Source organism: Stegostoma tigrinum, chromosome 14 (genome assembly GCF_030684315.1).
Source record: "Stegostoma tigrinum isolate sSteTig4 chromosome 14, sSteTig4.hap1, whole genome shotgun sequence".
Lineage (NCBI taxonomy): Eukaryota > Metazoa > Chordata > Chondrichthyes > Orectolobiformes > Stegostomatidae > Stegostoma > Stegostoma tigrinum.
The window spans coordinates 59,549,789-59,565,112 of record NC_081367.1 but is presented as its reverse complement, the minus strand read 5'-3'; the positions used below and the strand labels follow the sequence as shown (position 1 = coordinate 59,565,112).

The window sequence follows — 15,324 nt, the reverse complement described above, 5'->3', positions numbered from 1 at the left end:
GATGAGAGAGTTTCCAGTTGATAAAGGAACATAAACTGTTTCTCCTTCTGAACATGTTGCCTGACCTGCAAGGCATTTGGGCAGTTCACACTGGATTTCTTATTTCCAGACTTTGCAGGATTTTTTTGATGTTGGGGAAGGCAATGGACTGAAGTCACTGAGCCAGCGATCCAGAGGGCCTGGTTAAATCTCTGAAGACACAGGTTCAAAACCCATCACAACAGCTGGTGGAATTTAAATTTAATTAATAAAATATGGAATATGAAGCTCGTGTTTAGTGTGGGTGACCATGGCACTAGCATCAATTACTGTAAAAACCCTTCTAAACACACTAATGTCTCTTAGGATAGGAAATCCGATGTCCTTACCATGCCTGGCCTACATGTAACTCCAGAACTACAGTTAAGATGACTCTTAACTGCCCTCTGAAATGGCCTAACAAGCCACTGGGTTTATTCAGGAATGTGCAACAAACATGGGCATTGCAGCAATGCCAGCATCTTATGAAAGAATGCATTTTTAAAATGTTAAGAGGATTAAAACATTCATCATAAATTTTCTGTTCATTTTGAAGTTAATGATTGAGGTGCTGAATTAAATCCAATTAGTTGACAGAAAGTAGAAACCAGTCTACAGTATCTCTGCTTCCTGTCCTGAAATGGAGCAAACTTGCAGTGAGAACAGGATGGGTTCCAGCCTGTCACTAACCAGATGTTAAAATCAATTAGAGAGAAATGCAGACCTGAAACTAGAGGAAAGAAGCAATTACAAAACTAAACAAACCACAAATAGGAAAGTGAGTGCTTCCTGTGTACGATGGGATTTTACAGCTGAGAGCCAACTTGGTTTTGACTCTCTTGTGCCAGTCATGGGCTATTTTCAAATGTTTATTAGGACTCCAAAATGTTTCAGCAAATACACAAGTCTATGCTAGCCTTATTCTCACCACTCCAGTCCCTATAGAATAATACCTCACCGAGTCACTCTGCTCACTTCCTAGTCTCTGTTAACATTCCACCCAGTGACTTCTGTCTCATGCTCACTCTCCAAATCTTTCAATATTTGGCTCAGGTGAATCCCTCTGCTCTGCCCACTTCTCAGATGTTGATATCCAACCCTTACCTCTTCCCCACTCCCTTACTCATTACCCATAGATTTTAATATCTTTCCCAGTCTAATATCCCTCCCTGGTCACTCTCCATGCTTTTCTTTTGGTCTTTTAACATATCACCTGGAATTAGGTCTCACCCTTCCATTCCCCACATAACCATTACATTTTCTACTACCTTATTCTGCTTACTACTCATAACATCTAATACCCTGCTCTGTCTACTCCCAATCTCCTGCTCATGCCCCATAACAAGTAACATCCCGTCCAGTGTAATCAAACTCTCCCACTACAGAACTTGAGAACATTTTCAACGTGTCGGCCTAACGCACTCAGTTCATCAGCTATATTGCCCAGGAGTATTAAATGCAGTGCATTGTGGTCACAGGTAGACAGGGTCGTGAAAGCAGCATTTGGTACGTTTGCCCTCATTGGTCAGTGCTTTGAGTATAGGAGTTAGGAAGTCATGTTGCAGCTGTGCAAGACATTGGTCAGGCCACTTTTAGAATGCTGCTTTTAGTTCTGGTCTCCCTGCTATAGGAAAGATGTTGTTAAACGTAAAAGGCTTCAAAAAGGATTTACAAAGATGTTGCCACGATTGGAGGGTGTAAGCTATAGGGAGAGGTTGAATAGTACGGGCTTTTGTCCCTGGAGCATCGGAGGCAGAGGGGTAACCTTACAGAAGTTTATCAGATCACAAGAAGCATGGATAGGGTGAAAACCAAGGTCTTTTTCCCCAAAGTAGGGGAGTCCAAAATGGACATAATAGGCTTAAAGGTGAGAGAGGAAAGATTTAAAGGGGACCTGAGGGGCAACACTTTTAGAGGGTGGTGTGTGTATGGAGCGAGCTACCTGAGGAAGTGGTGGAGCACAATCATGTTATTTCAAAGGCATCTGGTTGGGTATATAAATAGGAAAGGTTTAGAAGGATATTGGCTAAATGCTGATAAATGGGACTAGATCAGTTTCGAAAATCTGGCCAGCATGGATGAGTTGGATCCAACAAGGGTCTGTTTCCATGCTGTATAACTCTATAATCATGACTCCATGACAACAAACATGGATCACAGAAGCATTACCTTCATGTTTAAAGCTGTGATTCACAGTTCACTCTGATAGAAAACAAAAATCCTGATGGACCAGCCTCTCTCAGTTCTTGGAATTGCAACTTAATCACTTTTTTTATACAGTCACCACAACACCATCATGCTCAGCACTGAAAACATCGACTGGATTTTCACAGGATATGTAACACACACCAAGTCAGTCACCAATCACTAATTTTAAAAAAGGGTCAAGTGACCATTGGTTTGATTAAAATCATAACCAAGCAAAGTCATTTTACAGCCGTTATTATACTTCTATCATTTCTAACTAATACAATCATCAATAACATGTCAGACAGTAAAGGACCCCTAATCGATTCAAAAAGATTTCCATCTCTATAGTGCCACTCATTTTCAGGGCATATTAAACCAGTGAAGCATATTGGAAGGACTTTCCCTGTTGTAGACATTTTTAAACAATTTGTTCGTGTGATACATATCTGGGGGAGTGGGTCTGGAACCCAGATCACCTGGCCCAGAGGCTGGGACATCATCACTGTGCCACAACAGCCCAGCCTATCATCCCTGGCATAGATAGTTTAAATAAACCTATTCAGATATATTTGGGGCAGGTGGAACTTAAATCTGAACCTTCTTACTCAGAGATAGGAATGCTAGCACTGTGCCACAAGAGCCCTTGTCATCACTGCTAAATACTGTTTGAAAATGCTGCAGCCAGTGTGATAATGATCAGATAGTTTGAATTTTAGCAACACCGTTTAAACATGGGCTAGAGCACCAAGGGGCTCTCCCATTCCTTTACAAATAGTGACACATGGTGTTTTATGTTCACATAACTGGATTGGCAATATGCTGGTGTTGGTAATGGCACCTTCAACAATGCAGCACTCCCTCAGTACTAGCAGTGGAAATCTCACACTAGATTAGGTGCTCAAATATAGAGACTGGTACTCAAACCAATGGCCTTCTGCCTCAGTGATCAGTACTATCATTGGTATCAAATAACAGTAACTAGCAATGACCAGTTTAAGAAGTTCTTTTCCTTCCTCGGGTCGTGACACTTTGTCAGAGGAACAAAATGATGATCAGCTAAATCTACTATTATTTTGAAGCGCTGCACAAAACTGCCAAATGATGGCACCCAGTAATAAAATTCAAACATTTCAAGCCTTGAAGCAGAACTGTAACCAGGCTATGTAACTCATCTCCTTGAAGGTAACTTCAGGTAATCCAAACTCTGTGATGCCTAACCAACAGAAGGAAGACGTCCATGTTGGCTGGGAGTCCATCACCATAGGACCATGTTCTATTTAAGAGCAGAGTCTTTGGCCCAACTATCCTCCGTCAATTCATAAATGACCTCCCTTCCAGCAAAAGATCAGGAGTGGGACAGCTCAATTCTCATCTGAGAGCCCTCAGTTCCAATTCCAGTTCCTTCAATTGTGATCTCCACCAATGAGAAGATCAAGACATTCTGATAATGCCGTCACTTCCAGGTCACTCACAAAACATTGCCACATAGCCGTTCCTTGATCATTAGAGTAAACACAATGCAATTCTTTCCCAAAATTTAGTGCAGGTACAGTAGGCTGCTCTGTCGACCGCACAAGGATGACAGAGACTCAATGTGTATTTCTGTTATGCATGGGTGTGTTACAGGATAGCAGATGAAGTGTGTTGAGTTCATCAGTACGTGGTGCATGTCTGGTGAGCATGTGAGCATGATGTGAGAAATGGATTTGCAGGTTATTAGATTTATGGTGATGCAGTAACCCCTCCCAAACCATGGGGGAATGGCATAGCCAGGTAGCCTTTGCAGAGCTGGTGTGGATCAGGGATACGGGTGACATAGACAAGTCTGGTATTTGCTGCCTTTTTAAAAAAATCTTTCAGGAGGCAAAAGCATCATTGGCAAGACCAGTATTTATTGAATTTCGCCTAATTGGTTTTGAACCGAGAGGTCTTCAAAGCCATTTCCGAGGTTAATTATTTTCCCTTTATTCATTAATGGGATGAGGGTGTCGCTGACCAGGCAGTAATTATTGCTCGTCCCTAATTGCCCAGAGGGCAGTCAAGAGTCAACCATTTAGCTGTGGGTCTAGAGTCACATGTAGGCCAGACGAGGTAAGGATGGCAGTTTCTTTCCCTAAAAGACATTAGTGAACCAGGGGGGATTTTTCTGACCATCCACATGTTATCTGGGTCTCTGGATTAACAGTCCAGCAATAATACCACTTGGCCACACCTCTCCATAAATTAACCGGATTACTGGTCTAGTTAACTCGGCTGTGCCTCTCTGTTGAACTGCTGTGGTCCTGATGCTCTCACTAACAGTACTTATCAAGGATTTAAGATAACAAAGTGTGGAGCTGGATGAACACAGCTGGCCAAGCAGCATCTCAGGAGCAGAAAAGCTGATGTTTTGGGCCTAGACCCTTCATCAGAGAGCATCTGCAGTTCCCATTATCACTTATCAAGGATTTGTTCTTTTTCATGATAGGCAGGTACTGCTGGATAGGCTAATAATTACATGAATTCCTAATTGCCCAGAGTGCATTTAAGAATTATTCACATACTGTGGGTGTGGAATCACTGTTCAGAGTGGGAAAGGCTGGCAGATTTCAATCCCTAAAGACATTTGTGAACCAGAAGGGTTTTTTCAACAATCTCCGTTGGTCTTGCTTCCTTCATTCCAGAATTTTAATAAATTTGAATTTTACCATCTGTCATGGTTGGATTCAAACCCCTGTTCTGTTCCCAGGACATTGGCCCGGGCATATGGATTACTGGTCCAGTGACATGACCCTGACACCACTGCCTCCCCTAGATGTGCCTAGGTGACTTGTCAGTCCACTCAAGAATAACTGCCTACAGTGGGCCTGGATTCAGATACAGACCAAAGTGAATTGGTAAAACTGACACAGTCTCTTTGCTCAAGATTGTTACACAGCCATTTTTCATTAATAACAATCCAACAGCTTTTACACCACCTTATCCCAGCTCAAAATCAGATTTACAAAATTGAATTCCGAAATTTGCCACGCTGGGATAAGAACTCTTGACCTTTATTTGCAAGTTCAGCGCAGGCACAACATACCAGTTCATGCTGCAACTAAGGCAGCATTGATATCAAGATAGTAGGAACTGCCGATGCTGGAGAATCTGAGATAACATGGTGTGAAGTTGGACAAACACAGCAGGCCAAGCAGCATCGGAAGATCAGGAAAGTTTGATGTTTCGTGTCGAGACCCTTCTTCAGAGAATTTTTCTGAAGGCCTGCTGTGTTCATCCAGCTTCACACCATGTTATCTGTGTTGATATCAGTTACTTCCTAAAGCATGCAGAGGTTCTGGGTCTGAGTAGAAAGAAGAATGCACATTTCCAAAGCAGCTTTTGTGACTTCAGACTGCCCCAAAGCATTTTTAAGGCACCAAAATACCTTAGTGCTAGCACTGCTACAATGTAGGAGGGGACTGGAGGTAATGTTCCCAATGTTCTGTCAGTGCCTCTTTGAGCTGTGGCCAACTTGATCAATCACAAAGCGTGAACAGGTTAAGAATGCAGGAGGTAGCCTTCACCAGGCCTAAATTGCAGCCTGCAGTCATCTATGTACACACGAGATGCACATTAAAACTACAGGGTTTTTGATTCAGCGCCAGAGACCAGTAGATTCCAGAAGCTGCCTGTCATACGTCTCCGGTCAGCTCCGCACCACAAATTTTGCAGACAGCAATTCCCATCGGAACTCCCCACTTGCTGCTCAACCGGCCAAAACCATTCCTGCCACACACGCCCTACAGATAACATGCATTTAATTAAAGGACTCTTCAAAAAAAGTTTTTTTGAGAGTTCTGTGTTTATCCCAAAATTGTGGAAGGTGCTCAATCAATGTTTACTTTCTCACCAAGGTCAAATATATTGGTACTCAGAACTGAAGCAATTTCATGTGGCGAGCAGCACACACTCAAGATTAGATACAGACTAAAGCTCCCTCTACGCTTTTAAACTGAAAGCAAATCTCTCTCCACACTGTCCACATCAAACACGCCCAGGACAGGGACAGCATGGGGTTAGCTCCAGAGTAAAGCTCTTTACAGTGAACACAATTGCAGAAAATAGTTTCTCAAGAAAATAGTGTTGCTCTGTATCTGAAGAGTCGTGAATGGCTCTGAACATTGTGAAATCACCAGCAACATTCCCACTTTTGACCTTAAAGTGTCAATAATGAAGCAGTTAAGATGTTTACATTTAGAACACCGAGCAAGGAAACTCCTTCACCAATGTCATGATGCTGAGGTGAACAGTCCTCCAACAACCACCATACTCCTCTTCTGTAATAGGTATGACTTTAACCAATGAAGACATTTTCCTGACTTCTCCCGGTTTCTCTTTGGCTGGAGTCCCTTAAAGGTACACTCCCTCAAATGCTACTATATAACCAAGCACAGTCATTCTCATCTCCTTGCTTGAGTTTAGACAGGAAATGACATCACCAACCCAAGGAAACCTAAACAGATAAATAGAAAATGGGACACAACACCAGCGCTTCACCGGAGACCTACTGATGATGTTACCTAGAATGGTGATGAAACGTCTGAAAATGAACCTTCCAGCTCAGCAAGCAAACTCACATCCAGAACCTCAACCTGAGCCACAAATCTTCTCAAAACTCGCTAGGTGGTTGTAATGTTGGCACTGCTGCGAGGATGTAGTCTGATAAATTTGAGAGGGTGGAAATGTCAGAAGAGGTGGTAGTAAAGGTAGAGCTGGATGTCTTCAGCATAAATGTGGATACTAGCCCCTGTTTTCTGATGATATCACTGAGTGACAATAAGTGAGTGACATAGTGGCCAAGGATGAATCCAAAGGTAACACTGCAGGAGTAGATAATAAAGTGTGAAGCTGGATGAACACAGCAGGCCAAGCACCATCTCAGGAGCAAAAAAGCTGACGTTTCGGGCCTAGACCCTTTATCAGAAAAGGGGGATGGGTTGAGGGAAGTGGAATAAATAGGGAGAGAGGGGGAGGCGGACCAAAGATGGAGAGAAAAGATGATAGGTGGAGAGGAGAGTATAGGTGGGGAGGTAGGGAGGGGATAGGTCAGTCCAGGGAAGACGGACAGGTCAAGGAGGTGGGATGAGGTTAGTAGGTAGGAAACAGAGGTATAGCTTGGGGTGGGAGGAAGGGATGGGTGAGAGGAAGAACAGGTTAGGGAGGCAGAGACAGGCTGGGCTGGTTTTGGGATGCAGTGGGAGGAGGGGAAGAGCTGGGCTGGTTGTGTGGTGCAGTGGGGGGGAAGGGATAAACTGGGCTGGTTTTGGGATGCGGTGGGGGAAGCGGAGGTTTTGAAGCTGGTGAAGTCTACATTGATACCATTGGGCTGCAGGGTTCCCAAGCGGAATATGAGTTGCTGTTCCTGCACCCTTCGGGTTGCATCATTGTGGCACTGCAGGAGGCCCATGATAGACATGTCTTCTAAAGAATGGGAGGGGGAGTTGAAATGATTCGCGACTGGGAGGTGCAGTCGTTTGTTGTGAACCGAGCGGAGGTGTTCTGCAAAGCGGTCCCCAAGCCTCCGCTTGGTTTCCCCAATGTAGAGGAGGCCACACCGGGTACAATGAATACAGTATATCACATTGGCAGATGTGCAGGTGAACCCCTGCTTAATATGGAAAGTCATCTTGGTGCCTGGGATAGGGGTGAGGGAGGAGGTGTGGGGGCAAGTGTAGCACTTCCTGCGGTTGCAGGGGAAGGTGCCGGGTGTGGTGGGGTTGGAGGGCAGTGTGGAGCGAACAAGGGAGTCACAGAGAGAGTGGTCTCTCCAGAAAGCTGACAAGGGTGGGGATGGAAAAATGTCTTGGGTGGTAGGGTCGACAGGTTGGCATGAAGAAAGAATTTATTTTTGTCATAGTCACAATGAATGTCATTTGTGACTTTGATAAAATATAAAATTACATTTCTCTCCATGCTATCTCATTAAGAACTTCCAGGGTGGGTACAGCTTGGGGTTGGACACACTGTGAAGTTTCCTCTCCATTGTTCTGTAAAAGACATGCGCCTCCCTGACAGTGAGTTTAATTCTCACTGCGGGGCTGGAGATTCTGGTCTTCTGAGAGAGTGACCATTGTGGTACCATGCGGATCCCAACGTTATCCATTGTTATACATTCACTCACCTGAATTCAATCTAAAACATGAACTGATTTTGTTTTGTCATTGCGTTAATAATACTGTAAAATAATATTTCGAAGATTACTTTTCCTCCCAAAATCAGTTTTGATTTCAAACCCCACCACACAATGTGGGCACACAATCTATACATAACCCTTTGTTAGCTGTTTTCAATTATTCTATTTACCTCCTGGCTAAACTTTCCAACTTACAGCCACTGCAAATTAGAGCTAATCCACACCGTGCTACCCCTTCTGTCACTTACACCAAGTTCTCTTCTCCCATCAGTTCAATGCTTGTTGACTGACACTGATTTAAAATTTTCATTTTAAATCTTTAAAAGACCTTGCCTCATCTTACTTGTTACATCTACTACTTCTGACGACACTTCAAGGTGTGTGTTTCTTCTATTCAAATTCCCAATTTTAATCATTCAAATTAGTGGCCATGTCATCAGCTGTGTAGTCAGCAAACTCCTACAATTCCTGCCCCACACTTTCTACCTCGTGCTCTCCTCAAGACACACTTTAAAATCTCATCTTTACCAAAGCTTTTGGTCACCTATTCCAATATCCTGAGAATGAGGTCAGTGTCAAATATTATCAGATGATGTTCTTGTGACGTGCACTGAAATGTTTTATTCAATTAAGCATGTGAAACAAATCCATGTTGCTGAGGATATATCCTCTCAAATCATTCCCACTGCACAACAAGCTTGCTTTATGCCATGACCACACATCAACTAGCAAATAATGTCACAAACCTGCCCCCACCAATACTGAACCCATGGGAAATACATGTCCAGATCAGTACTGTAGCCCAGTGTCATACAGGAACATATCTGTCCTGATTACTGTACTCGTGATATACAGTAACAGACTTGCCCCTGTCAGTACTGTATCCATGTTATACAGTAGCAGACCTGTCTCCACCACTGTGCCCCAGTATTATACAGTGACGGACCTGTCGCCACCAGTACAGCACCCATATTCTACAGTAACAGACTTGTCCCTACCACCACTGTATCCATGTTATAAAGTAACAGGCCATTCTCCAGTACTGTACCCCAGTGCTATACAGTGGCAGACCTGTCCTCACCACTGTATCTGTGTTTTCGAGTTACAGATCTGTCCCTACCAGTACTATACACAGAAAGATCTGTCTCCAACAGCACTGTGTCAGTGTCTACAGTGACAGTTGTTCCCATTAATAGTTCACCTCATTGTTATACCTGACAGGCCTAAACCCAGCAATACAACACTCCAGTGTTAGAAAATGATGGGCCCTAAACCCACTAGCATTGAACCCATGTTTACGTGACAGACCAATTCTGACCACTACTGCATCCCTATGTTACTGTGTCGGACATCTCTCAACCAGGATGATACCACAGCTTTATACAATGACAGATGTCCAGACGTGTGCAATCCCCCAGTGTCATACAGTTGCAAACCTGTCCTTGCCAGTACAGTTCCTGTGTTACACAGTGACAGACCCAATATCACCATGACCGCACCCCAGTGTTACACAGCAATGGACCTGTCATCACCTGTACCATATCCGTGTTACAGTGACAGCCTTATCCCCACCAGTACAGTACTCCAATATTACAAGAAATAAATTGCTACTTGACTGTACTGTAAACCAATGTTATATAGTGACAGTGATAATGGGAACTGCAGATGCTGGAGAATCCAAGATAACAAAGTGTGGAGCTGGATGAACACAGCAGGCCAAGCAGCATCTCAGGAGCACAAAAGCTGACGTTTCGGGCCTAGACCCTTCATCCAGCTCCATACTTTGTTATATAGTGACAGATCTGTATCCATAGCACTGTATCCGTGTTACACAGTTACGTACCTGTATCCACCAGTATTACACCCATGTTATACAGTGACCGAGCTGTCCCCAGTAGTACTGTATCCAAAGTTATACGTTAACAGACCTGTCCCTCCTAGCAATGCACCTCAATGTTAAATATTGATAGATCTTTTCTCCCAGTACTGCACCCCAGTGTTATACACGGAAAGACATTCCCTTACTAGTAATGTTCAGTTTTAATCAGTGACGAACCTGTGCACACCAGGACTGCAATTCAATGCTATACACAGTCAGAGACTCTGTGAACATCAGTACTGTACCCATGTTATAATGATGGACCTGTCCCTAACAGAACTGTACCCCAGTGTTATACAGACACAGACCTGTTCCAAGCTCTGTATCTATGTTAAATAAGACATATCTGAGCCCAAAAATACTGTACATCAGGGTTACACAATGACAGGCTTGTCCCCTCTACCAAAGTACTCCCATGGTATACAGGTATAGATTTGTCCCCACCAGCTTCTCAATGACAGAGGTAGACTTGTGCCTATCAATACTGCATAATGTATTACATTCATTCAAGGCTGAGTTTGACTGACAAATTAAGCAAATATTGCCGGCTGCCGACATAAAACTGGAGCTGAGACCACAGCCAGATTGGCCATGATCTTATTGAATGGTGAAGTAGGTTCAAATGACCAAATGGCCTAATCCTGCTCCTAAGTCCTAATTGTTCTTGGGTTGGTTGAACGTTTAAGTGCAAGCAAACATGTAACGTTTGTTTACTCATTCAATGCACTTCACTGAGATACAAATGGTGGTTGGAAATGAAACTTCAAGCACTGGCAGAAATAATGGAAATACAAAGAAAGCTGCAGAGGCCATAAAAAAAACTGATTCATTGTGAAATAGAGGTACACGGCAGCTGGATAGAGCCTGTGTAACTGCCAGGAACAGGTTAATGGCTGAGAGACTCCTGATGGACAACTAAACTATCTTATTTCTTCTGCTTGTCCAAAGGGGCTTTATCTTTCTACATTTAAAAATGCAATCCAAGTTGTTTTACTTCCAGATGGTTACACCCACAGCCTACCTCCATCATCTCTACCTTTTTACTATCCTCTGAGATCTCTGTAGTCCACAGATTTTCCTACACATCCCCAACTTCCATTACCCCACCAAGGGTATCTGTACCTTCAACTGCCCGGTCCCCGGGGAGGAATTCTTTCCTCCCCTTCTTTTCTTCAAGATGCTCCTAAGCGGTTTGCACCTCCACCAGTCAACAAAAATAAAATCCCTATGTGGCTGGGTATCAACATTCGTTTGATAAGACTCACGCGAAGTGCCTCGGGATGTTTGGCTAAGTTAAAAGGGGCTATAAAAATGCACGTTGTTTGCTTTCTGAACCCGAATGCCTCAACAAAACTACGGTTTCCATCTTACTCCACAGTGGAGTGACAATGTCAAATTTCAACACCTACTCGATGCCTGGAGCTGTCACAGACACACATCTCCTCCTCCTCCAGCCTTCAGCTGCTGGAGCAGCTTTTCTCCAAACTCCTGACAGCAGGAATGGGATTCCTAATCCCTACAAACACCACATCTCCCCAGGAAACCAGACTTAGGCCGCGGGGAATGTTCTGTCCCATTAAAAATATATTAAACTTTCAACACAAAGAGGTTCCGCCATTTTCCCGGCCTAACTTTGGGGGGGGGGGGGGGGGTCGCTGACGAGAAACTTGGGGCCGGAATTCCACCCCTACCCCCAGCCGGACTCCGACCCCTGGCAGATTCTGAGGGGGTAGGTGAAAGAGGAGGATAAGGGGTTCTAGATCCCGGGTAGAGACCGGACACAGAAAGACAAGGGCCACGGGGAACAGCCAGGCAAATGCCCCAGTAGCCCAGGTCGAAGCATCTTCCCCCGGGTTAAATTCAGGGCAGAAAGAGGGGAAGAAGGAGGGAGGAAAGACGCCCCGGGAGGCAACTACCCCCACCCTCCCCCTTCCCTCCCGTATAAAGGAAGCCGGTTCCCAACCATGGCAACAAACATAATCCCGGGCCTTAAGAGAACATCCCCCAGCCCCGGGGTCACTGAACCAGTGACCAACCAAAAAGAGCCAAACAAACAGCGAAGCCCGGCCTCGGAGAGCTGCCGGTAATACCGATGCCTACACACCCGGCCCCACCTCCGTCTCCAGCCCCCCCGGACAATGTATCTCCCCTTCATCCCCAGCCTCACCCGAAGTCCTGGTCCATGGATTTGAAGAAGAATTTGTAGTTGGGTTTGTTGAGGACTTGTTTGAAGTCGGCCAGAGTGACCCTGTCCGCTGGCAGAGGCAGTTTCACCAAGTATGGGGTCTCCTGCTCATCGATGTGGTAAATGATCTTCGTCTCCCCCATGGCCGGCTCCGGGAGGCCGGCGGAGCCCTGGCTCCGACTCTCGCGGTTGTCCAGCAGGCCCACACTCTTCTACCCGGCCGCTCGACTCCTTCGATCTTGCAGTCGGCTGGATGGCTCCTTTCTGCCGCCAGAAACTTTGTATCCTTCGCGCTGATTGTTCCCCTTCCCCCGGCCGATACTTTGTATCCTTCCCGCAATTTGTTCCCCTTCCCCCGGCCGATACTTTGTATCCTTCCCGCTGATTGTTCCCTTTCCCCCAGCCGATATTTTGTATCCTTCCTGATGACTGTATCTTCTCCCTCTCCTTATACCCGCTTCCCGGACTTCCCTCCCGGCCCCGATCCCACACAGGCCGGTCGGAGCACGGGAGGCTGAGCTGAGCTTCGATCCGATCCGCCCAGCACTGACAGCGGCCACACAAACCCCAATCAGACGGGGAGGGGAGCGGCCGCCCCGTCACAGCGCCAGTGCCATCAATCCCCGGCACGGCCCAGCCCAACCATGGCCGGCAGCCTGACAGCTGGCAAACAACCCCTCACCCCACCACCACTCACTTTGCCTAAGGCCGCTGCTGTGCCAGGGAGGAGGGTGATGCGACCGATGAACTCAGTTGGGGGTAAGTCAGGGCACGATGCCACCTCCTCGGAGCTAATGATTTATTAGGCAGCTGCTCAGAAACTGGCATTGTGGCTGGGTAGCAATAGAACTTGGCATGCTAAGAGTAGAAATGCAGAAGATGTTACGGCGCACATTAGCCCCAGACAGAGCCCAGTGTACAGTTAAACTGGCGAATGTTCGGGTGCTAAAGCAATCCTGCCCATATGCAACAAGATCTAGGTAACATTCAGACTTGAGCTAGTAAATGGCAAGTAACATTCACATCACACAAGTGCCAGGCAATAACCATCTCAATAGGAAAGAATTTCACCACCTTCCTTTGACATTCTACAGCATTATCATCACCAGAGGTCCCACAATCAATATTCTAGGGAAAGGTTACCATTGACCAGGAACTCACCTGCACCAGCCATATAAACACTGTGATTACAAACAGGTCAGAAGCGAGTAATTCTATATAAAGTAGCTCACTGCATGAGTTCTCAAAGCCTGCCCACCATTCAAGATGTGTCAGAATGTGAAGGAATAGTGCCCATCACAAGACTATAAGACATGCAGGAGTTGACTGTTTGGCTCCTCAAACCTGCTCCACAGTTAAACAGGATCACAGCTGATCCAACAATATTCCTCATGTCCACTTTCCTGACTTTAACTGTAACCATTGATTTCCCTGTCTGGATGAATGTAACTCCAACAACATGGAGGAAGCTCTCCACCATTTACAACACCCCAGTGTAGTTGAATGGCACCTGACAAAATAGGAAAAGTGGTGACTTGCCATCTTGAACTGCTACAGTCAATTTTCTGTAGGTACACCTACAATACCATGAGGAGGTTAGTTTCAGAATTTGACCCAGTCACATTGAAGGGATGGCGATATATTTCTAAGTAAGATAGTGAGTTGGTTGGAGGGAAACTTGTAGGTGGTAGTGTTCCCAGGTATCTGCTGCCTTGTCTTTCCAGATGGTAGTAGTTGTAGGTTTGGAGGGTGCTGTATAGCAAGCCTTGGTAAATTCCTGTAGTACATCTTGTAGATGGTACATACTACTGCTTACTGAGCATCAGTGTGGAAGGAGAGGATGTTTGTGGATGCTGTCCCAGTCAAGTGAGTTGCTTTGTCCTGGATGGTGTCAAGCTTCTTGACTGTAGGTGGAGCTGCACTCATCCACATTGAGAGTTACAGAGTCATACAGCACATGAACAGACCCTTTGGTCCAACTTATCCATGCCAACCAGGCATCCTACAGAGAACTGGTCCCATTTGCCTGCATTTGGCCCATATCTCTCTGCACCTTTCCCGTTCATGTATCTGTACAAATGTCTTTTCAATTTTGAAGCTGTACCTAACTTTAGCACTTCCTCTGGTGGCCCATTCCATATGTGCACCACCCTCAGAATGAAAAAGTTGCCCTTCAGGTCCCTTTTAAAATCTGTTCCCTCCTAACTTAAATCTATGCCCTCTTGTTATATACTCCCCTACCCTGGGAAAAAGGCCATGGCTGTTCACCTTATCTCTTCCCCTCATGATTTCATAAACCTCTATAAGGTCACCCCTCATCCTCCGATGCTCCAGGGAAAAAAGACCCAGGCTATCCAGCCTCTTTTCATATCTCAAAGCTTCCAGTCCTGACAACATCCTTGTAAATTATTCCATTACCCTTTCTAGTTTAACAACATCCTTCCTATAGCAGAGCAACCGGACATGTACAAGTATTCTAAAAGTGGCCTCACCAATGTCCTGTACAGCCACAACATGATGTCCCAACTCCTCTGCTCAGTGTTCTGACTAATGAAGGAAAGTGTGCCAAATGTCACCATCATCACCCTGTCTGTCATGCCACAGTCAAGGAACTATGAACTCGCACCCCTAGGTCCTGCTGTTTAACAACACTCCCCAGCAGGGCCCTATCATTAATTATGTAAGACCTGCCTTAGTTTGCCTTACCAAAGTGCAACACCTCACATTTATCCAGATTAAACTCCATCTACTACTTCTCACTCCATTGACCCATCTGATCAAAATCTCATTATGCTGTCAGAAAACCTTCACAGTCCACTATACAACCAATTTTGGTGTCATCCGTAAATTTACTAACCATGGTTCTTATATTCTCATCCAAATCGTTGAAATAAATGA

General features: G+C 45.1%; 1 protein-coding gene and 1 long non-coding RNA gene across 4 annotated transcripts in view; one reads left to right on the top strand and one right to left on the bottom strand.

Annotated features, from left to right (window-relative positions):
• LOC125457653 (segment polarity protein dishevelled homolog DVL-3) overlaps positions 1-13,213 on the bottom strand; it is a 114,586-nt gene extending 101,373 nt beyond the window's left edge. Inside the window, exon 1 of one of the 2 annotated variants that reach the window (XM_048542186.2) lies at positions 12,409-13,213. In XM_048542186.2, coding sequence (XP_048398143.1) covers positions 12,409-12,569 — 161 coding nt within the window. In that variant the 5' untranslated portion in view covers positions 12,570-13,213. The remainder of the gene's footprint in view (positions 1-12,408) is intronic. The other variant, XM_048542185.2, reaches the window with a different exon arrangement.
• LOC125457656 (uncharacterized) overlaps positions 12,255-15,324 on the top strand; it is a 45,809-nt gene continuing 42,739 nt past the window's right edge. The window contains exon 1 of one of the 2 annotated variants that reach the window (XR_007248670.1): positions 12,255-12,324. This is a non-coding gene — a long non-coding RNA (uncharacterized LOC125457656). Of the gene's footprint in view, positions 12,325-12,384; positions 13,186-15,324 lie in introns of those variants that run through there. The other variant, XR_007248669.2, reaches the window with a different exon arrangement.